Raw genomic sequence first — 24,063 nt, forward strand, 5'->3', positions numbered from 1 at the left:
AGCTTACAAAATCATCCATTAGAAACACATGCAAGGCTCCTTGATTATTCTAGGGTTGGCCAAAGTATAAATGGAAAGTTGGATGTTCCACTAAGGAGCACTGCAATATCCTTCATCACTTCATAGAAAAAAATCTCTTATGAGCAAGACATAAATCACTGTTATCACTGACTCAGTCTTTGTCTCTATTAAATTGAGTTAAAATAGGTTCTACTGATTCATTTTTACCCAGAACCTACATTTCAAAAACCATCAGGAAGCCTAAACAATCTCCATCTATGGGAAAGTGCTTAAATTATGGTGCATCTTCATGCATGCTGGAATAATCTGCAGCTATAAAGAAGAATGAGAAACCTCTTTATATATTTATATGTAAATATTTTGTAGGTATATTATTAAGTAAAAAAAAAAAAAGCAGGGGGCAGAACAACACTGCATATAGAGTGTATACTACCATCTGTTTAAAAAGGAAAAATAATATATATTCGTATGGTCACAAGATAAATCTGAAAAGAAATGCAAAATATAGATAACCGTGGGTGTCTATGAGAAGGAAAAGGACTAGGGGACTATGGGCTGGGAGGGCAGAAAGAGGAGGGAGAATCTGACTAATACCTTCTTACATTTCTTTTTTAACACTTGTAGAATGAATTACCTGCTTTATAACTACAGCTAACATCATCACCACAATAATAACTACACAACAAAAGATATTCAGAGAAGAAAGGAACAGTCTCACATGAACACAGAATTGCCATAAAGCTTAGATTAACGAAGGGCAAGTTACCTTAAAAGGAAAAAAAAAAAAAACTAAAACAAATCATTTCAATGCTTACAGAAGACTTTCCATATTTAATATATTTAAAAGCATACAAATTTGTGCAAATCACTCTGGAATCTGAAAATAATTCTCCAAGGTGATATGCACTGAGAACTTCGGCCTCAGATCACAGGGCACCATCCGCTCCCAGAAGTGTTCTCCTTGTCCTTCAACCTGTGGAGACGGCCTCACGGCTGATTCCACACGGCAAGCTGCAAAACGGATGTAGCCTTGTTCTATTCAAAACACTGGGATGGAAAAAGGAGATGGCATGCCCTTATGTTTAAGTACCTTCCTAGGAACGCAGTCCTACTAACTCTGAAAATCATGTAATCTCTTCATTCCCAATAAATTACAGAAGAGAGAGCAAGTGTGGGAGAGCACAAGACGGAAAGATGCTACTGAAGGGCCAGAGGGAGATGAGGGGAAAGAGCCAGGACAACTGCAGGGCAGGCAGAGCAAAATGCATTTTCATTTATTTCAGTAATAGAATCGGAACAGCCTCTTTTATCTCAGTTAAAAACTGGGGCTGGAACAAAGGTAAGAGGTATTTAAGGGGACAAGTTAACCTTGTTAGGTATCCCCGTTGAAAGTTAAAGGGCACACCAGATTTGATAGAATCCGTATGAGATGAAAAGGTAAAACACAGACAACTATACGACTTAAAAGCTCATCCGATCAACCATGAGCAAGCAAGAATGGAGGGTGGAAATCTGCGGACCACCTGCCATGCTTTCTCCCTTTGCAGATGCCTGTCTACACAGCAACCATTTACAGCATCCTTTTGTCATCTCAGAGGCTAAATTTCTAAGGAATAAAGAGATTCCTTAACTCTGATTTCTTAGAACTGTGGCTGGTGAGATCAAGATGTCACAGGAAATAAGCAGTCTGAAGGGAAGCCAGAGAAAGGGGACTGAATATGTAAGTATTTATGTGCATGTATGTTTGTAGAAAGAGCAAACAGCTGTTAAATGGCAGACTCAGATTTGAACCCAGGCAATCTAGCTCCGGAGCCTTAGAAAGCATTTGAGATGGGCAGTTTTCTTTTTGGGGGGCTGTCACATATCCATCTTCTGCCTAGAAGAGCCCCGATCCCTTCTGCAGACTCTCCATGATGAGGTAGCTGTGGCCTCCTCTGCAAGAGCAGGACCAGGTTCAGCTTCTCTCTGCAGGTGGTTGAGGATGGGCTGTGGTGATGGCCTTTCTCTCCAGAGCTTGAGCCCAAGCAAGAGTGTGGTCAGCCAGAAGTCACGTTCACCATGCGGCACCTTCCACCCAAACTTTGCTTTGGTTCCTGATGCAAAACCCTCTGGAGAGGCGTCCCTCGGCCTCTTGTCAGTAGACTGCCTCAAAATTCCCATGTCGCTTAAGACAGCCAGAGCCAGTTCTGTTGCTGGCCACCCAGAACCTTGTCTGATGGAGCATCAACTTCCAGAACAAAACGAATGCGGTAGCATCAAAAGCTTGTCCCAGTACAACAGCTCACGCTCTTGGGCCACCTTATTTTAACTGTCCGGGAAATACTGCGCTGGCACCCTAATCTGCTGAAGCAGCTTCTCCCACAAATGTTTCACGCAGACCACACCCCTTTTTATAGATTTTTAAACCACCGACATTGGCTTAAAATGTAGTATTTTCACCTTTGCATTTTCCCTTTTTCATTTTTATAAGTCTCTACAAAATGTTTATTAACCACCTGACTTTTTTCACAAATTATGGAAAGGCTTAAGGAGCAGTTTTCTGCACTTGGTCTCTTCAGCATAAGAGGTTGCCTCAAACTTGTTTCTCTGAACCTCGCCATGAATTTTGACCTCCTAGAATGGTTTGCAAACTCTAACGTGCCAAGAACCATCTGGGAGGGCGACTTTATAAACCTGCTCCCAGGGATTCAGATGCACAGGTCTGCCTGGACCCCAGGAAATGACATTTTAACAGGACGGCAGTTAATTACGATGTAGATGGTGGTTTACTGGAACTGAACCAAGGATATAGAAAATTGATCAAGAATTTCTAAAATTTTAGCTTACAAGTATAAAACACCTCATTGCCTCAAAATTTGGTTGGCAAAACAGCAGCATTTAAGGGACTGCTGTATCTTCATTCACATTTTCATATAGGAACACGCAAAGTCTTGTACAAACATCATGCTGTATAATGTGGAAAAACAAGGGTACAGGCCCAACAAACGGTATATAACACCGATAACAATATCAAGTTGTTTACAGATCCAGTGAGTGTTCTGTTCTGATGGAGCACAGGCTATATGCAAGGTGGGAAAGCCGAAAAGATAAGTTTTAATATAATACCATCAACAACCTCTATCTACGGAGCACTGAGGACAGTGTTCCAATCATAGGTGCCAAGCCCTGTATGGATATTATTGCACCCAGTCAACCCACACTGCTATCCTATGGGCTTGGCTCTATTGCTATAGCGAGTTTATGGAACAAATAGACTTCTTCTTAAGAAGAGACTTAAGACTCCTAATCAAAAGTGTTCAAGATCACACATCAGGAGAGTATATGTGCATGTTGGTAAAGGGCTGCTGAGTGCCATGTTAACTAATTTCTCTTTACTCCCTGAGAATATGCAGAGCTCATTAGGAAGACGGCAATGGCTGGCTTGCATCTATATTTTACAAAGATAATTCTTAGTGCCTCATGAAGATGGTAGAGAAAGCAGCTGGGAAACTACTGAAATATAAAGAGAAAGGAACGAAGACCTGAATCAGAGTGTGGTGGTGCGAAAAGTATAACAGAGATGAAGATGGGTCGTGGAAATGACTCCTGGTTTGGGGGGATGGGGAGCAGCGAGAAAGCAAATAAACAAGAGCTGTTAGACAATTCCTAACCTAGATGACTGTGCTTTCTAAATAAAGTAAAAGGACGGTACCATCGAGTCAGACAGGGCGCTTGAGGAGAAGGGCAGGAGAGAGGGGTTACAGTCCTGAAACCTGTTTTGGACATGCCTAGTGGAAGGTGATGGAATCCACAGAGTGACGTTTACGGGTAGACGAAAGAGGGAGGCTTCGTTTCCTGCGAGAGTTGGGTATTTGCACGTCAGCACAGAACTGCTCCTTGAAGATGAGACCATGTACGGACACTGGTGAAGAAAAGACCTTTGAAGAATTCCAGGCTTCAAATGTAAGCGAAGCAGAAAAAAGATGAAGCCGAGAAAACCCATCTAAGAAGGAGGAGTGGGTGGGGAAGGGGACCCTGCACAGAAAGGGCTGAAGGAGAAGATGGAGAAGAGGGTTTGAGGAGGTCAAATGCTGCAACAGAAAAGGAACCAAAACAACATAGGGGTGGAGAATTGCAAATGATAGTAGAGAAACTTGCCTAAAAAGAAAACGAACTCAGTTAGAAAACAAAAACCAACCAGCCAAAGCAAGACAAGGGGCATACATAGTCATCCTCCTAAAAGGAGGTAAAGAAAAACTGACTGAGAAAAATGGAGATAGGAAGGGTACTTATTAGTGATAAGGGTTGTAGCACCTGCCACGTAAGGGACATAAGTGGTTACAGCCAGTTCACCCAGTTTATCCATGGATTCCTTGCCCAAACATATGTGTGGAACTAACGTGGCATGTTTTGTGTGGTTACTTCATTGAAAACATATGAATTGTGATTCAGCTTCCTCGATGAAAATAAGAAAGCCTTTATCCCGTTGATCACATAATCTAGGGTCTTGTGCTATCATCTACAAAGTCAAGTTTCCTTGAAGGAGGCAATGCTGGTTATGGCTTCCTGGCTCCCGGCATCGACTCCCACTTTCCCTGACCCCACTCTCCACTCTGTTCTGCTCATGTCTCTCCCTGATCCTATATCACAACGCAAAGGATCCATGCAGCCAGCCCAATGCCAAGTCCACCCGCACAGCTCCAATTTCGCCTAACATCACACCATAGACGCAAGATAAAACTCTGCAAGAGCACAGGGTCTGTCTTTGGGACCAGAGGTGGGTTTGCCCACAGGTTTATCCTTGCTGACTCCCTGGTTTCCCAGACAATGAATCCTGCCTGCTTCTCCTCTCCCATACCTGCTCCACTCCCTCCTGGCCAGGGCTTGCTGCCATTCCGGTCCTGGTTTGAGAGGGTCCTACTGCCTTCGTACAAGACAAATGGGCCCCGCAGTACAGACTTAGGTACAAACGCTCCATCCTGCAGGCACCGTCCGTCTTGCTGTCTGTCAGTCCCCAGCCACCTCCGGCACCCAGAAGAAAATGAAAACTTTCGTACGTGTCAGGGTCAATGAGGCGCATTGCCTTGTCTTTCTGTCTTTGGCTGGGTGTTCTCCCTCCATTCTTACTCATGGAAAACTCTTCCACTGGCTTTATGTACAAACAATGATACCCAGCCTTTCCCAAATGCATCTGCTGTGATGGGAAGGTCCTGTGCCGGCTGCTTTACACTCAAACAAACCCCCTGGCATGAGTATTAAATTACTGTCATTTTAGAAATGAGGAAACTGGGGCTCAAGGAGATTAAGCAACTTGCTCAAGGCTGGGCGTCAGTGACGGCTTCAGTTTGAACCTGGTTCTGTCTAGCTAGAAAACATCATGAATATAGCTGTCCACTGCCACCATGACTCCTTAGCAGATGCTCCAGATTACACTCAGCTCACATCCCAGTTTGCATGGGAGAGTCCAGGTTAAGCCTGCAGTACCAGAATCACATTTGAAGAGTATTCCCCTTCACTCCTAAAAGTCTCCCAGTTTAAATAAATTAGATGATCACTGTCCCTGCCATCTTCTGTGGCTTCTGCATTGAAATCCCAGCTGCCCGCTACCCATCTTCACCTGGAATTCATACTCATAACTTAAAACCAAACAGTCCAAATGCACATCTGTTTCCCACAAATCTTAATTCTCTTCTCCCATGTTCCTAGTTCCTCCAAATGGCCTCTCTAGCCTCTGATCACCTGGGTTTGAAACCTCATTGACAACCCTGACAGCTTTATCTCCTGTAACTATCCATCCTTAGAGCCCCAGCTCAAACATTACCTCCTCTTCAAGACTCTCCCCTGCTGGAAAGCATCTCCCCTTCTAAATTCCCATCATGTTTTCTACCTTGTAGACTGGTTTTATTTATGCTTCTTGGCTTCCTTCTTTGAAGGGACTGGGTTCATTTCTGGATCCCCTGCAGCCTCCAATGCAGTGCTTTCTATGGAGGAGGTGACTGTAAATGTGGCCTTTTAACCTTCAGCCTATAGCTCAGCCTTTCTCTGCCACAACCCTCCGTCAAGAGAGGAACTGGACTGCTACACACTGGCACAAAAATCTACAGAGGCGATGCAGCTTTTCTGCCCTTTCTCCTAGTAAGAATCCACAGACTCTTTTCCCAGCAAGGAAAAATAGGGGCTAACTGCCTGCATGGATTTTCTGTGTCCTCGATTAATTTGCCAATTAAAACAGGTGCCCATTCCTCCTACTCTAAGAGATTTTTGAATGCCTGCTAGGTGACCAGGTTTGCATAGAGCTGGATCATCAAGAGGGACAAACTGAAAATTATGCTGGTGACTGGAAATAAATATTACCAATGAAGAGTCACATCTTATTCCTTCAATTTTCTAGCACCCTGAGAGCTAAAGACTATATATTTAAAGGTTCTTTCATCATTTCACAGTCACTTCCTAAGGTAACATTCCATCTGCATGTACCAACACAAACTAAGCATGTACAATCTTCAGAAACTAAGAGAAACATTCCACTGTGCCAAGCTTAAAAAAAGCATGCTTTTTGCCAGGAGCCCACCATACTTTTTGGAGTTACCATCTCTGACCACGAGTGGACTCTCAGACGTTATCCCCAGGGGCCAAGAATCAAGGACAACTGACTCCGTCAAGTTCAACAGCAGCCACCAAAACTATGTCAATGGTTATTTTATCATTCATTAAGGATCTACTTGGTATGTGTTTTCCAGTGGATTATGGTCTTCCAAAAGCTTCTTAATGCTCAATTCAAGATGGTCCCAGTCTTTACAGAGTCATAAAGTTAGGTCTAGAAGGGAGAACAGAAACCAACCAGTTCTTTCTCCTTTCTGATGCTAAATGGATCTCACCCAGCCACACTCTCAGAAGCAATGCCTCCAGCTGGGTGTACTGCACTGCCAAAAAGTAAATGGCCTGGAATTGGTCCATTTAAGGATCTTCTACTCTGTTAGCACCACAAAACAGCATTGTAACATCAAAGACCAGAAGCTTTTAGAAGGACAGAGTTGTCAGACAGAAGGCATATAAATACTTTACTTGCCTATTCCTCTGTGCTTTCATCAACATCTCTAAACTCAATCCCTTTTCTAGCTACATGGACTTTATCTGGCATAATCTCTGTTGACTTTCCTATTCAGCTTTGTTTTGTTGATAAATGTGGCAGACACTATAGACTACCTGCTCAAAAATCAGTCACAATGCCTTCTCTCTTATCTTCCTTTTCTACAGAGGCTGGAAAATAAAAATACTCAATTTCCTAGACTTCCTTGGAGCTGGTGGCAGCCAAGTGACACAGTTCTGGCCAGTGAGATTTAAGCATGTGTCACTAAGAGAGCCTTCTAAGGAAGCCTTTTTTTTTTTAACAGTACAGACATATTCACCTTCATCCCTCCTATCTTCTTCCTTCCTGGAACTCTGACGCAATGCCTGGAGGTACAGCAGCCGTCTTGTAATCATAAGGACGAAAGACACAAGCAACGAGGATGGCAGAACAGAAAGATAGAAGGAGCCTGACTAATAAAACTCTCAAACTGACATATCAGCTCTACTCTAGCTATGCCAAAATTTTTACTGCTTGAGATAAATACCTTGCTCCCAAAAGTGAGATCAACAAACAAGCAGCATTGGCATCATCTAGCAGTTTGTAAAAAATGAAGAATCTCAGCCTGTCCCACCCTCCTTGCCCTTGAATAATAATCTGACTTTTAACAAGATTCCCAGGGGATTCATATGCACATTAAAGTTTGAGAAGCAATGGCTTAAGGCACTATGAATTACGTTGTTGCTTTCAGTTGAATTCAATCCTAACAATATTTATATAAAGTCCTAGGAGGACCACAGAACACATTTTCCCTTGAGTTGACTACTTGCGTTCAGATGACCAACTTTATGCATGTTTCTCATACTGCCTAAGACTGATGACCTAATGGTTTGGGGAGAGAAAATCAAGAACAAAACTCAGAGGCAAAGTGGCTTTGCAACTAGGAAACAGGAGGAGCTGCTCTGTCACCCAACTCTTTGAAGTTGCATAAACCATGAGCTTTCCACATCTTAATATCCTTGCCAGCTAAGTGGCCAGGTTTGTGAGGTTCATACAAGATAACATGGCAAATTATTATGAAAGTACCTAAACAGAAAGCACTATTATTATTTATTATTATTATTTATGCCAATGCTAAATGTATATGAGAGGGGGATATAGGGGAGGAATATGGGATTTTTGGTAGTGGTGTTATTTGCTGTCCTTACTAGTATATTGTATTGTATGACATGTTATTTTTCTTTTTATCATTTTTTTCTTATTGCTAAAAAAAAAAAACAATTTTTCTTGTAGTAATCAATATGTTCAAGTGCTGACTGTGGTGATAAATGTACAACTTTATGATGAAACCATGAACAAATGATTGTACACTGTGGATAAATGTATGGTGTGTGAATATAACTCTATAAAATTGTAGGAAAATTAAAAAAAAAATCTTGCAAAAAGAAAAAAAAAAATTTTTCAATAAAAATCTCACTTCCCCTGTAGAACTATGGGTGAAAAGCTAAATGATTCAAAGTTCTCATCAATCTCTTGCATTAACTAATGGAATTTGTGGCTAGAAATCTATTTTATCTCATTTAAATAGTGCAATGCATGTGTTATGTATTTAATGAAGTGTCCAGGAAAAACAATCCTGAGAGAGTGGACCTCACGAGAGAAGCCAATGCCAAGACATAAACCCACATAAGGAGTTAAAGAGCTGTGAGATCAAGTCCCTGAATTACATTTGCCCCATAAAAAAAAAATCTGAAATGAATGTAAAGTTGCTTGATTTGGGGGAATGCAGACATACGAGTGTGTGTGCCAGTCTCTATTTTTGATTAGTCCCATGTGGCTGCAATGCGAGAGGCAATAAAACTGAAAGTAATTCATATTATTGTGGGTAATGCCCACAATAGTAGATATGAGAAAGTCAGGCGGATTATTAACGTAAGAGAAAGCAGTGGGACAATACCCATCACCATAAATTGTCCTTGCTAACTATCAGTGGTTTGTGAGAGCTTGAAACTATTTTCAAATATGTACCTAAAATAACATTATATTAATCTCATGTATCTTGTTCATTGCTCCCTGTTCAAAATCTGTTCCTTTATAGACACTTAGAGAACTAACTGACTCCAAGAGAAGTCAGATATTAAACAAAAATGATCATTTTAATGACCTAAAAGTGGTCAATCAGCTGTGTGCTGAAAATATTTCAAATCAATCTAACGCATAAAAATAACTAATAAAATTGTGATAAAGCACTTTACGAATTTAAAGTGTCATATAAATGGTCTATAATCAGAATAACTGTCATTATATAAATATTTAATAGCCACAGAGCAACCATAGAGAATCTCTATCTTTTTATCCCCTAGACTGAAGGAAGAAAACACTATATACAGAGCACTGTGAAAAATAAGAAATTTAGCTGTCACTTTAAAAGTTAAATGCTCAGTAAGGGAAGGAAAAAAAAAAAAAAATCAAACCAAGACCAAGGAGATTGATAGGCTTTTACTTTATTTGTGTGTATTATATTTTTTAAGTGGTAAGACAGTTGCATGATTTTGGCTAATGATTCCAGATAGACGATATTCAAACAATTGCTTAAAACACTTACGAAAAATGTGCAAGGTCTGAAAAATCTGGCAATCTATTTTTTTACTGTTTCCTAACGGTGACTAAAATTTTCATTATTACAGGACGACAGCACTCTGGGGAATAAGGAAAAGAGCTGACGTGAGCCAATGTACTTTTTTTTTTGTTAAAAAAACAAAAATTTATATCCCAAAGACGACCAGCAAAAGGAGAAACTACTGTCAAAGTGTTAAATTTACACTGAATAATGCTCATCATTCTTTCTAAAAAATGGGACACTGTGGGGTCTAGTGAATTAAGCAACACAGAAGATGAATTTGAACCCCAAGCATATCTTAATGGCTCAGCTGTTTCTCCACCTATAAAAATCAAGATACTCTTACTGCTGTCTGTGTTAGGTAATTATCAGCTAAGGCACTCTGAAAGTAAAAACTCTAAAGAAATAATGGCTGTCAAAGAACTTTAACCATAATGTGTTAAATAATAATGATGATAATGGTCTTGAAATTTTACCATTTTTGTTTTCAAGTTACTAATGTAAATGAGATTCCAATTTCTTAATATGGTTCAGTGTGGTTAAATTTAAATTAGTTACATGTAGTTAAAGTTAAATTTGGTGACTGGGAATTACAGAAAGGGTTGTTTTTCCAAGAGCAGTTGATTCAGCTTTACGTGTAAATAATGAAAATAAAGTCATGCTCTATTCTTGTAGCGCAGGAATACACACCACTTTGCCTCTGTCTATATACTGGTTGATTCCAACTGGAAGCCATTCCACTTCAAAATCCGTTAACCAAGCACTCAACTTTTTCAGACTTTCCAATTATTTCAAATTTATTTTGAAACCCTAAATCAAAATCATGTTTTAAACTGTTTTCTGGGAAGTAATGACACATGGAACATCCATTTAAAATTACTGTTCTCTACTTTTCCCAATCTTTTGGACTACAATATTTATGAGATTGTAGACCTATTTAAAAGATTTTCACTGCCTTTTAGATTTGCTTACCAAGAAAATAAGGATGGAAAAGATATTAGCAACAATTCTGTAATTATCAAAAGAACGAACATTGACCTTTGAAACCTCCTATTCCAGTGGTGTTGTATAAGTAGGTCTTAAGATTTAAACGATAGACCAAGAAAGCCAACATTATTTTATTATGCATATCTAGTCTTCACTTTCAAATACACTTGAAGTGCTCTAAAATATTAAAAAAGAAAACCAAGGAATTATAAATCAGGGGGAAATCGGAAACCTTAGAAAACAAACCCATTTTAATTATTTCTCACTGAAAAATGTAACCTGGGAAAATAGTTATTTGCCTAAATCCAAAATAATGATCATCCAGGTTCTGTTTAGAAAGATAACGCTCTTCTGTGAATTATCTGTGTTCTTGTAAATGGACTGTAGCTATAAGGAATAATTTAAATATCACTGAACAAACAGGCTTAAATCCTGTTTATTAAGTAGTTGGAGAGAAAGTCATCCTCTACATACTATTCTGAGGAAAAATCAAGCATTGACTGAAGAAACTAAAAAGGTATTATTCACATTAAAATGCAAATATATAATTTTATCTTCCTAACAACCAAGACCTCAAATACCAATCTCAGTGACTCATACTAATTTAATTGTGACATTAGCTTTTATGATCACAGATGTAAAAAGACCACTGTGTTCCAAACATAATTATCACACCAGCATCTCATTTCATGAAATTATGAGCTAAGATGAGAGCCTCTGAGTGAATTTAGATTTGATTAGTTTCACTTATTTAAGAACACTGAATAATTTAAGAACTGTTTAAGTAAAAGGGAATCAAAAGGGGCCCTTCGGAGAAGAGCTGCATTCCTCCAGAACCTGCCAGTGCATGGTGGAGACACGTGTTCTCTGGAGTTACTACTCTCTGTACATACCTTCCAGGTGAAGCCACATCAGCCTGCCCTTCACACCAACGACAGAGGCCACACAGAGCTCTCCTGGATTCCTGGGATTGACAGCTTCGAGCTTCATGTTCTTTGTGAAGCCTCGACCGAATGATGTCTGAAAGAAACAGAACTAACACTGAGCCGGTGGATATCACAGCCTGATCACATGTGGCAACAGGGCTGGCAGATGAAGAAGCAGAAATACACACACATGTGTGCACGTGTAGCTCATTTATGAGACAGGCAGGCATTTTACGTGTTTAGCTTTCCCACCATGCATGAGGAAAAAAGAACTATGCATTCTTTATTTTTATATCCTAGTATCTAGAACGATGCTTGGCACACTGCAGGTGCCTAAGGATATTGGTTAAATGAGCAAGAGAATAAACACACAAATGAATCCGAAGTCTCGCTTTCCAGTTCATTTACTTCAGGGAAAGTTCATTTACTTTAGGGAAACCACCAAAGGACCAATCATTTCTTCCACTTTCCTATACTCCTGACTAGAATCAAACCAGGGCATATTTAAGTGAGTTGAAGTATGTATTTCCGAGCTCCCATCAGGCTTCATTTCCCTTCAGCCTGGAGAACACCCTTCTCTTATAGGACAGGTTTGCTAGTGAGGAATTCCCTTGGTCTTCTTTCACCTGAAATTTATTTTACATTTGTTCTTTTTGTTTGTTTTTATTTCCTTTTTTATTCATTTTTTAAAAATGTACATGTACTAAAGCTCACTCTTTGGTGTACAATTCTATGAGATTGGGGCTGGTAGACAAAGGCACACAGTCTGGCAGCCATAAACACAACCAAGATTGTCAACAGTTCCTTCAGCCCCCCAAAATACCCCAGCACTAACCCTTGTTAATCAGTCCCTCCCCAATCCCTGGCAACTACTGATTCCTGTAATTCTGCCTTTTCTATAATATCATCTAAATGGAATCATATCTTTGGGATCTGGCTTCTTTCACTTAGCATAATGCATATGAGATTCATCCATACTACTGCATGCACTGGTAACTTACTCTACTTAATTGCTAAAAATATTCCAATGTATAGCTGATAATGGATTGTATAGATGGACAATGTCTATCCATTTACCAGCTGAAGGATATTTGAGTTTCTCCCAGTTTTGTGTGATTATGAGTTAAGCTGATATACATATTCAGGTACAAGTCTTGGTGTGAACATAAGTTTTCATTTCTCTACAAATGGAATCAATGTTTCAGGTTTTAAGTGTATGTTTTACTTCATTAGAAACTGCCAAAGTATTTTCCAAAGTGGCCATAACATTTTGCATTCCCTCCAGCAATGTATGAGAGTTCCACTTATACATTCTACCTAGCACTTGGCATAGCCATTTTTAAAACTGTAGCCATTCTAACAGGTGTGCAGTAGAATTTCACTGTGGTTTTAATTTGCAATTTCCCTACTAACTGATGATGTTGAGCCTCATTTCATGTGTTGCTTTGTCATCTATATACCTTCTTTGGTGAAGTGTTGGTTTTTATCTTCATTCTTGGAGCATATTTTTGCTGGATATAGAATTATAGTTTTTTCTTTCAGCACTCTAAAGACTTTCATCCACTATCTTTTGGCCTCTGTCATTACTGAGGAGAAGTCTGTTGTTATTCAAATTGTTGTTCCCCTATTTGAAATATATCATTTCTTTTCCTCTGGCTGCTTTCAAGATTTTTCCCTTTATGTTTGCTTTTCAGCAATTTGACCGCAACCCAAAGTTGCAGCTTGGGGTTCACAGAGAGTCGTGAGCCTGTAAATATGTAGGTCTTTCAGCTACTTTGAGAAATTTTGGGTCATTATATATATGTTTTTTTCTGCTAGTCTCTCTTGCCACTTCTGGGTCTCCAACTGCACACAATGTTGTCTCTTAGATCCCTGAAGCTCTGTTCATCTTTTTCTCCCAAATCTTTTTCTACTCTCTCTTCTTTAGATTGGCAAATCTCTGTCTTCAAAAATTCAAGGTCATTGACTCTTCTCTGTCATCTCCATTCTACTAATAACTCCTTCTAGTGAATTTCCTTATTCAGATATTTTATTTTCAGTTCTAGAATGTCCATTCTTTTAAGTTTCTGATTTGGTTGATCTGGAATGCACCAGAGAATTTGTATTTTCCACAAGTATTTCTCAGATGATGCTGAAGCTGCTAGTCTGGGGACTATACTTTGAGAACCACTACTTTATATCATCGGGTTTAGTTATAATAGAGGTTTTAAAACATTTGTCTGCTAATTCCAACATCTGGGTCATCTTGGTTTTAGTCTCTGTTGATTATCTTTTCTCAGAAGAAACTCGTCAATATAAAGAAGAGAGAGTAGAAAAAGATTTGGGAGAAAAAGATGAACAGAGCTTCAGGGATCTAAGGGACAACATTGTGTGCAGTTGGAGACCCAGAAGTGACAAGAGAGACTAGCAGAAAAAAAACATATATATATAATGACCAAAAATTTCTCAGAGTAGCTGAAAGACCTACATATTTACAGGTTATAACCTAAATGGTTTCAACATTATGTGTGAAAACTGTTCTGGATTGTGTTATATTCCTCCCAAGAGTGTTGACTTCTCTGTTTTAGCAATCAGTTACCTTGGTTGGACCCAAACTAGAAACTCTGGCTCTTGAGCAGTAGCTCAAATTTCAGTTCACTTATTTTCTCTTTAGCTGAGTTGTTTGGAGTCTGCCTGGCAGACATGTGGATCAGGGATCAGCCAAAGATTTAGGCAAAGTTTATACTCAGAAATTGTGGTTCCCCCTCTCCATCTCTCTCCTTTCTGAGAGTCTCTCCTCACTTTCCAGTGGCTGTCGTTGGCTAGATTACAATATGTAGTTCATCAGACCAGAAAGGCCATGAAATTCCATCACTGTGGTAGCTATCCTCTATGTTGCCAACTGTGGCAGCCCTCAGGCAAAAAGCCTGAAAAAACTGGGACAAATGTTCCATGCTGTTCCTTTCTTCCAAGTGTCCTCTCCCTCCAGAATCTCACTGCTTTTATTCATTCTCCAGTGCACTCAGGTAGTTGTTTTTGGTACTTTTGTCCAGAGCTTAGAATTGCTACCTGAAGGAGGGCCAGTTAGGCATGAGCTTAATCAGCCAATACTGGAAGCCAAACTGTCACTAACATTATTTTAAAATAAATATGAAATTCTCCAAAATCACCAACTACTATCAATTATAATCAGACATGTTACAACACTATATAAATAAATGTAACTATTTTGAAACATACATACCAAGATAATCACGTTCCTATAAGTAACGGAACACCCTTATGTTATTCACAGAAAGAAATTAAGGTTAATACACGTTTACATGTCTTTTTATGTAAGTTAAATTGAAAAATGCAATTATGTCTTTACATAACCAGAGCAGAACTATCTAATATATATTAAGAAACCAATTTGTTCTATTCCTTTGTTTCTTTGCAAACAGAAATCAAAGATATTCTAGGTAGGCTAGAATATTTTTCTGCAAGTCATTCAGCCTCATCCAAACATATTATGTATTGAATTTCTTTCTGATAATACAACTCAATAGGCTGCCTAAAAAGACCTCTAAGTGAGTTATAAGCATTTTATCCCACTTAATAAGGGAAAGCTATGACCACATAACCTATTTTCGTTTCAGCTCACTGCCTGAGGGTATTTATAAAGGATCAATAGCAAAACTGTTACCTGTGAGTTTATTTTACTAAGCATTTGGCTGTGTCAATCCATTTCATAACTGCCTAGGATTGTTAAACATCCCCGGGGAAATGTCTTCCCTGCATCCACTGCCACACTAGCTCTCTCCTTCTACAGGGGAGATGTATGATTAAAAAATGAATTCATAATAAACATTCCATTAGAGAGCACTTGAAGCAAGCTAACAAATTCAGCAAAGTACCTGTAATGCAATGCATATGCCAATGGGCCGATGCCAATCCTGCCTATTAAATAAACAGAGGCAGAAACAAGGGGGGAGCATATTAGTGCCAAGGGTTTTCCTAATGAATACACCGGCAAGTTCATTAAAGGAGATTTAATCTTGGTTGCTAAATCCCAAAAGCTCAGAGGCCACCTGGGGACGTGGCTACTTGCTCCACTACTAAAATCCATTTGGACAACTGCTTGGTGAATGGGAGCAGAGGGCAGATAAAATGAAGCCTTAGTGGTGCTGTGTTATCATAGAATAAAAAGCTCCCTAAATATAGGAAACTAGGAGGAGATGCAAGGATTTTCTTTCCAAGGCTAGAGTGTGAGGAATATTTCTCTTCTCAAGTGGAAAGCACAACTTCCAAGGGGAATGGCAATGGGACAAAGTACTTCCATGGTCTTCAGTGAAAGGCATTGAGGCCAGAAGATCCTGTGACAGTGACATCACTGTGGTGAAAAGTCAAGTAAGAATTCACTGGACTTAGCAGCTCTCCAGTCACCCAGGTGCTGACTTCATGGAGGCACAGTCACATGGCTGTCCCTGCCAGACCACCTAAGCACATGCCACACAGGTCTCCAGTGCTGCAGAGAAACCACCTTGTGCAAAGGCAATGGAAAGTCCAATGGAAAGCTCATTTAACCATTTAAGGAGCCCTGAACTTCCAACTCTGCCACTAATTTTTTTCTGTATTTATGCGTATACAATGACCCAGTCATCAACTTACTTAATTCTCCAAAATCTGTTGTAACTTTTGCTCAGTATTGAGTTTCTCTCTATTAAGACAACCCTATGTGCCTCCCAGTTCTCATATTCTTTTATCCCTGTACTACAAATCATGGTGAGGTCAGGAGTGTGCAGGGAATCAGCAGCTAGAGGGGCACATGTTTAGAAAACAAGTATTTGATTTGGGAGTGCTTTCTACTGTTGTAAAATAGATCCCAAGTAGAGCATTACATCTTTTTTGTCTTGCCATAAAGAATTAGCTTACATGATTTACTGTATGTTCAACACACTACACTATCTATTTATACCTCATTCTCAAAATAAGGATAACAGTGCATATCCCTTTTCATAGTTACAAGGGATGATGAAGTTTAAATGAATAATTTTATAAACTACTTTATACAACCACAACCACCACCTATAATTTCAAGTGCACACATGTACACACACATACATATGCATTCACTGCTAGTTTATTGTCAAAAACATCCTATTACTATGCAATAAGCTCCACTTGAACAAGGTAGCAGCTTAGAGTAAGCAAAGTGCAAAACTGCCTTCCTAAATCACTCAAAAAAACATTTTTTTCTTTAAATTTTTTATTTTGAAAGAATTTCAAACTTACGGGACAGTTGCAAAGTAACACAAAACCCACAGAGAGAATGCCAACATACCTCTTCCCCCAGAGACCCAGATCCACCGATTTTAACATTTTGCCACATTTGCGGCATCATTCTATCTATGCAGCCATCTATCAACCTATCTATCTGCCTGTCTGTCTACTTATCAATTTTCTAAACATTCAAGAGTAGGCTGCATACATCATGTACCTTCAATACTTAATATTTCAATTTACATTTCCTAAGAATGAAGATATTCATTCATGTAACCACCTGAAACATGGTTATCAAGTTCAAGAACTTAACCCTTCCAATTTTTTTATATGTCCCAATAATATCCTTTTGGGCCTCAAAGAAAAACATTTTAAGATCATACTTTTAAGAATATAACTCAGGAGCAGAGAATCTTACATCAACGGGCTTGTCAATATTACAACACATAGCAAATGCGTATCTAATGGTAGCATAATGACTAGCTCTCCACCAAAATTTGTGCTCCATCTTCCACAGCATACCATCCAGCCAAAATACTTGTGCCAGCTTCACTTACGGCATGACACAGCCCTGTGACCAGTTCTCACCCATGGAGAGTGAAGGGGAAGTGATATGTTTCAACAGTGGGCTATAGTTTTTAGAACTAGAGATACCCTCTCCTTGATCTCCTGTCCTATCTGGTGGCCGGATTCAGATGGTGAAGCCAAAACCAGCTGGAGTCCAGATCTCTGATTCACCACACTGAGAACAACAACCCACTGATCAGGAACATTGTGGACTCTTCCAGAAGTGAGAAATCAACTTACACTATGTTTGAGCCACTACACAGTTATACAATTCTGACTACACCCTAAGTATCATACAAGCTGAGAGATGGACTTTCCAAAAGCTGTGAAAGCTTTTTGACATTGCGATACAAGGTTATACTCTAACTTTGCTCAATAAATAGAAGGTGACTTATAAAACCTGTGGAGGACAATGTTTATCAAAAAATGTAATGAAAAAGAAGAATCTTACGTTTCTGAAGCAGAAGGGAGGGGCTGCCTCTGCCCCATGTTGCTTATGATAATCTGCCCAGTCGAAGTCCTGGCTAGAGTAACCTGTGTGGGACAAAACAGAGATGAAATAATGGCGTGGATCAGGCGAAATCTGAGACACATGAACAGCTTCAGGGTGTACCAATAATTTAAACGATAATGGGAGCAAGTTTTGGTCCACCTAAGATGACGTCACCTGCATAAGCCTAAAAGCACCTCAGACTTCAGGAGGGTCAAATGGAAAGTTTTGAAAAATGCTAACAGATACATGTACAGTATACCATCATTATCATAATGTGGTGCCTAAAGGCTGGTAAAGGCTGGACTTGACCTACAGCAGCTCTTGCCAGCAGGCAGATTTGCTATAGGGAAGAAGAGCTGAGGAGGGACAATACCCAAAACCCTTTTGCACCATCCATTTGGCAGAAATGCACAAGAATACCTACCTGTGTGCAAACGCTGAGTTTCCGTGAACTTACTGTTCACTATCTACATGGACACCGTGAGAATTTATACTGAAAAAAACATGACATGGGAATGATTTCCAAAGAGTAATAGAAGGTCCAGCAGGTGGCAAACAAGGGGCAGAGGTTCCAGAGATGGAGTCGCCAAAGAAATGAAGGGAAAAGAGGAATATACACTTTGCTTTGGAACTTCATCTTCTTGAAGATGAAGGACAGTGAGACTTGGGAAAGATGGGATTTTCTGGTGGGAAGCTTTTGGGGGCAGATCTGAGATACCAGGAAAGGAGTTTGAAAAACAACTATTCACATATGTACTGGAATTCAGTTAAACACAGATCCTACTCAAATGGTATTTTTTCTCTTTTTTTTTCCATTCTTTTCTTTGGAAGCAGGGGTATGGAAGGAAGCAATTATCCAATATATCCATCTCCACCATGACAACCATGACAATACGTGGCAGGAAGTGAGAGGAAACTGTTCTGAAGTGTAAATAAGAAAGGCATCAGGTATATGGCTTAACCTAGCTAGGACAATACCTCCTAATACGTGTGTCGTCTGCAGAAAGCCAGAAAAATTAACAAGCTGTCCTGCAAAGGGGAAAGAGATGTTAAAAAGTTTCCTGTGAACACACAGGCTGTAAAATGGGAATGGAAACTGCAATACTAATTATGATTAATTGAAAAAGTGTGAAATGTTATCTTCATTGGACTTGCTCTCCTTATTGGTTTAAGTGTATGTAAAATAAATCAATAATGAATTTCTCAAGTATATTTTGACCCAAGTCCCGCAATCTCTTTTCTCCATATCATCATAAATTCTACAAATACCAATTAACTTAACATGAGCAGACTTTTTGTTTACTAAACCCCACAGCTACAGAGGAACTTCAGAAATTTTTTATTAAAGTAACTCAAGTTTATTGGTTGCCTTCTATCTCCATTTGTGCTCCCCGAGGACAAACAGGTATAATTTTTATTAAGTAACTGCAATCTATCAATTGCTTTTTTAGGATGTATCTGTCTGTGTGTATATGTGTGCATGTGTGTGTGTATGACCAAATTTGTCCAAAAAGGCAGCTGGCCTCCCTCCCCGGTCCCTGGGACTGATCCAAGACCCTTCCATAACCTTGCAAACCATCACTGGTAGAAACAGGTTTCTTTCCTTCCTAAAATGCCCATATCATCCTATAAAGACAACCGCTAATTTCCTTCCAACAAGGGGATAAGAAGTCTCAAAATTTTGAGACACTATATACCTTTCTAGCTAGTTTTGAAGATCCAAAAAGGAAATTATTCAAGTTTTCTACCTACCCTCCAACCCCACAACTCCTCTATTTATCCACCAGCTGAATGGCTATTTCACGAGAGGCTTCCGGAAGGTATTGAACCAGTTTTTCTTCAAACAACTAAAACAAAACATATCTTAAGTAGGATAATGAAAGTTTCTTTACAATAATACAATTCTTTACTTGGAACTCTGGAACGGTTTGGGGTGACATCCTTGTGTGACTAGGTAAGAACAGAAAAATTATCCTCAAGACAGTGCACCCTACCTGAGAGTCTATAAAAGATGTGCACTCACCAAGTTTTATCTCTCAGAAACTTAATTCCACTAAGACTGTTCCTATGCCAGACAAGTCCTAAAACCCAGAGGCAACAGCCTCTTTAAGAACAGCAATCAGATGCAGCCCCTTCCCCATACTGTCGATACCCCCCTTCAATATGAACAAGTTAGGGTGCTCACTGCCTAAACACCTCTGAAGATGGAGATAGAGATTAAGTGAGAGGAAGAGGTAGCAACAAACAAGGTAAGATTTAACAAAGGTCCATGAACACTGAAGCATTATATAAGTGTGTATATATATATATATATATTTGGATGCTGGGGTGTTGGAACGGCTGGAGGGAGGTAGATGTCATGAAGAACTGTGGCCTATGGCATCCTTTGGGATTTGCTCTGTGGCTGCACTTTGAATTGTGCCTTGGGGGTCTTCATCTTTCTGTATATACCCTGTATTGCACAGTAGGGAAGGGACTGGGACTGTGGAACTCTGGTCCATGACAATTTTTGGAATTGCCTACATAACTGCTTGTACACCAAGAGTGGACACCTTTCTGCATGTCTGTTGTATTTTACAATAATGGGGGACGCTCAGGTTGTGGAACTGTGACCCATGACATTCTTTGAGGTTTGTTCTCTGACTGCTTGTGGGATTGTACTTTGAAAGTTGTCACTGTTACATGTATACGTTGAAGTTCACAACAAAAATAAAAAAAAAAAATACAGTGCAAATGGTGAGGAGCTTTGTATATGCACACAAGGTACTAAACAGGAATGCAGGACTATAAATAACTGGATAAATCAAGGTAAAAGCCAATGAAATCTGTGCCTGAGTTCCTCGTCTACAAATTCACAAAATAAAGAATAGATCTTTGAGGGTTCCCCTAGCTACTGCATTCTAAGACTCTGAGCCATCATTACTAATTATTTTACTGTGGCCTCTTAAGATTTTTTGTCCTCTCTCTGTGGTTAATTCTCTGCTGGGTTGGACAAGGAGAGGTTATGCAGAAGGACATTCCCTCTTGATTTTGTTAAAGTCAAGATCTCCTTTTGTTCAAACGACCTCTGTCACTCCCTTAGTTAATTTTATGAACTTAAGAAAACCTTCACCAAGATTATGGGGGGGTGGGCAGGGGGTAAAGAGGAAAAATCCTTTTACATAAATGAATAGCAAATCACTTTCAGATATAACACGGGATTTGGGTATTCCTAAAGGTCAATAACTGTACAGATAACAACTTTCCAATTTAGAAGCTACCCCAACCCTCCAACAGACAGACATTTACAGGATTTGGACTTTCTAAAAATCCATATTCACAACAAACAACTTCCAATGGGCTTCAAAACATTCCATAAAATGTTATACTCCATGGTTTCTTGGACCTACATTCAACCTCTTCTAACTCCAGTACTCAAGTCTCTCTCTATGGGGAGCCATTTATGAATCTAATAATTTGAAGATATTATCAGGTCTTGCTGGTTATCTTCTAAACAACAATTAATTATTCTGCTCCTAAAACTCTCTGATTTCCATGAACGTTTTCTAACAGCCTGATTTTTCCTTCTTCTCTTAGGGACCGTAACTCATATCACAGCCTAAAATTCTTTCCTTCAGGCTGATAATAAGCTCTCTTTGTAAGGCAGTTTTGTGACAGCTCAAAAACTAGCAGCTACATGAAAACAAAGTGCTGTGGTTGCATAATAGAGACAACCGGGGTCAATTATTCTCATTAATCAACAAAGACAGAACAAGAAGTACTAAGGCTTAGGTGCAGCCAGGAAAACATGTTTTAAACCCCAGAGGGAAATAGCAATGGATTATGATGTATTATGTAGAAGGGAGTCCCAATAAGATGAAGTGCCAATATCTCATCTGAAAACATGGAGGCAAAAAGTCAGAGGGATGAAATATTTAAAGTGCTGAAAGAAAACAACCGTCAGCCAAGAATTTTGTATCTGGTGAGAATGTCTTCAAAAAGGAGGGAGAGATGAAGCCATTCCCAGATAAATAAACACTGAGGGAGTTTGTCACTGCTAGATCTACCCTACAAGCAATGCTAAAGGAAGTTCTTCCAACTGAAAGAAAACGACAAAAGACAGTGGATCAGAGCAGCATAAGGAAATAAAAACCTCCAGGAACAGTAACCGTATGGAAAATTTTAGATACCAGTATTATCGTTATATATATATATTTGGTATGTAACTCCACTTTAAAATTCTTGCAGATGGCAAAACGCAAATGTATAAAAAGTAATGATAAATCTATGCTTTGTGCTGGATTTTGTCAAATGCCTTTTTGTGTCAATTGAGATGATCACGTGTGGGTTTTTTTCCCTTTGTACACACAATGTACAGAAACACAATTGTAACGTATCACAAAAAAGAGGTTGGAAGGACAAGCACAGGAACAGTGTGTGTGTATGCTACTGAAGTTAAGCTGGTATCAAATCAAACACGATGGCTACAGATTTAGAATGTTAAACTTTAGCTCCATGGTAATCACAAAGAAACTATTTGAAAAAAATATATATTGAACGAAATGAAAAAGGACTCAAAACGGTACACTACAAAAAAAAAATCAAGTAAATATGAAAGTAGGCATTAAAGGAAGAATTGAGGGTCAAAAAAGGTATAAGATTTTAAATGACCAAGTAGCAAAGGGGAAGAAGAAACTTCTGCTTTATCAGTTGTGATTTTAAACATGAGTGGATTAAAGTCTCCAGTCAAAACGCAGAGATTGGCAGAATGGATAAAACACACTCATACTGAAATTCACATCAACATAAAAAAATCAAGTAATATATTACGCTACATGGACAGAATGAAGGGGAAGAAACCCCACATGATCATCTCAGTCGACACAAAAAGGCATTTGACAAAATCCAGCATTCTTTTCCTGACAAAAAACACATAGGAAATCAGGAATAGAAGGAAACTTCATCAACAGATGAAGGGCATAAAGGAAAAACCCATAGCTACCATGATACTGAAAAACCTTTCCACTTAAAGATCAGGAAAAGGACAAGGAAATGTTGTTAAGATGTTAATTCTACCCAAAGTGATTTACAGATTCAATGCAATCCCAATCAATGTTCCAAAAACCTTCTTTGCAGAAATGGAAAAGCCAATCAAATTTATATGGAAGGATAAGGGGCCCCAAATAACCAAATCCATCCTGAAAAAGAATGAAGTTGGAGGACACTCACGTCCCAATCTTAAAACTTATTGTAAAGCCACAATAATCAAAATAGCATGGTACTATTACAAGGACAGGTATATAGACCACTGGAGTCAAATTGAGAGTTCATATTTTAATTCAGGGTTTAATATCCAGAATAGATACAGAAGTCGAACAACTCAACAACAAAAAGAAAAACAACCCTATTAAAAAATGGACAAAAGACTTGAATAGGGATTTATCCAAAGAAGATATACAAATATTCAAAAAGCATATGAAAAGATGCTCAACATCATTAGTCACTAGGGAAATGAAAATCAAAACAGTAAGGAGATACTATTTCACACCCACTAGAATAGCTATTATTAACAAACAGAAAATTACAAGTTTGGAGAGAATGTGGGAAAAACAGGAACACTCATTCATTGCTGGTGGGAATGTAAAATGGTACAGCTGCTGTGGAGGACAGTTTGGCAGTTCCTCAGAAAGTCAAGTATAGAATTACAACATATTCTGGCAGGCACACTTCTAGGTATTCTCCTAAAAGAACTGAAAGCAGGGACTTGAACAGATATTTGCACACCATTCTTCATAGCAACATTATTCACAACTGCAAAAAGAATGTGGTAATCCAAATGTCTTTCAGTCAATGAACTGATAAGCAATATGTGGTGTATACACACAATGGAGTATTATTAAGTCGTAAAAAAGAATGCAGTTGTGATATATGCAACAACACAGAGGAACTTGCAGACATCATGTTCAGTCAAATAAGCCAGACTCAAAATAACAACTATTGTATGACCTCATTGATATGAAATTATTAGAATAAGCAAACTCATAGAGTCAGAATCCAGAATACAGGTTACCAAGGGACAGGGTAGGGAGAGGGAAATAGGGAATGAAGGCTTAAAATGTACACAGTTTTATTTAGGACAATGAGAAACTTTTGGTAATGTATAGGGGTGATGGTAGCACAA

The 24,063-nt window shown here is 39.0% G+C and overlaps 1 protein-coding gene across 7 annotated transcripts in view; it reads right to left on the reverse strand.

Annotated features, from left to right (window-relative positions):
* Window positions 1-24,063, reverse strand: part of SFMBT2 (Scm like with four mbt domains 2) — a 271,301-nt gene that overhangs the window by 62,006 nt on the left and 185,232 nt on the right. For all 7 annotated transcript variants that reach the window (XM_037845421.1, XM_037845416.1, XM_037845418.1 and 4 more), the window contains 2 exons: window positions 17,862-17,944; window positions 11,570-11,696 (listed from right to left, as the gene is read on the reverse strand). In XM_037845421.1, coding sequence (XP_037701349.1) covers window positions 11,570-11,696; window positions 17,862-17,944 — 210 coding nt within the window. The remainder of the gene's footprint in view (window positions 1-11,569; window positions 11,697-17,861; window positions 17,945-24,063) is intronic.

The sequence above is a fragment of the Choloepus didactylus genome, chromosome 8, assembly GCF_015220235.1.
Source record: "Choloepus didactylus isolate mChoDid1 chromosome 8, mChoDid1.pri, whole genome shotgun sequence".
In the NCBI taxonomy this organism is placed as follows: domain Eukaryota; kingdom Metazoa; phylum Chordata; class Mammalia; order Pilosa; family Megalonychidae; genus Choloepus; species Choloepus didactylus.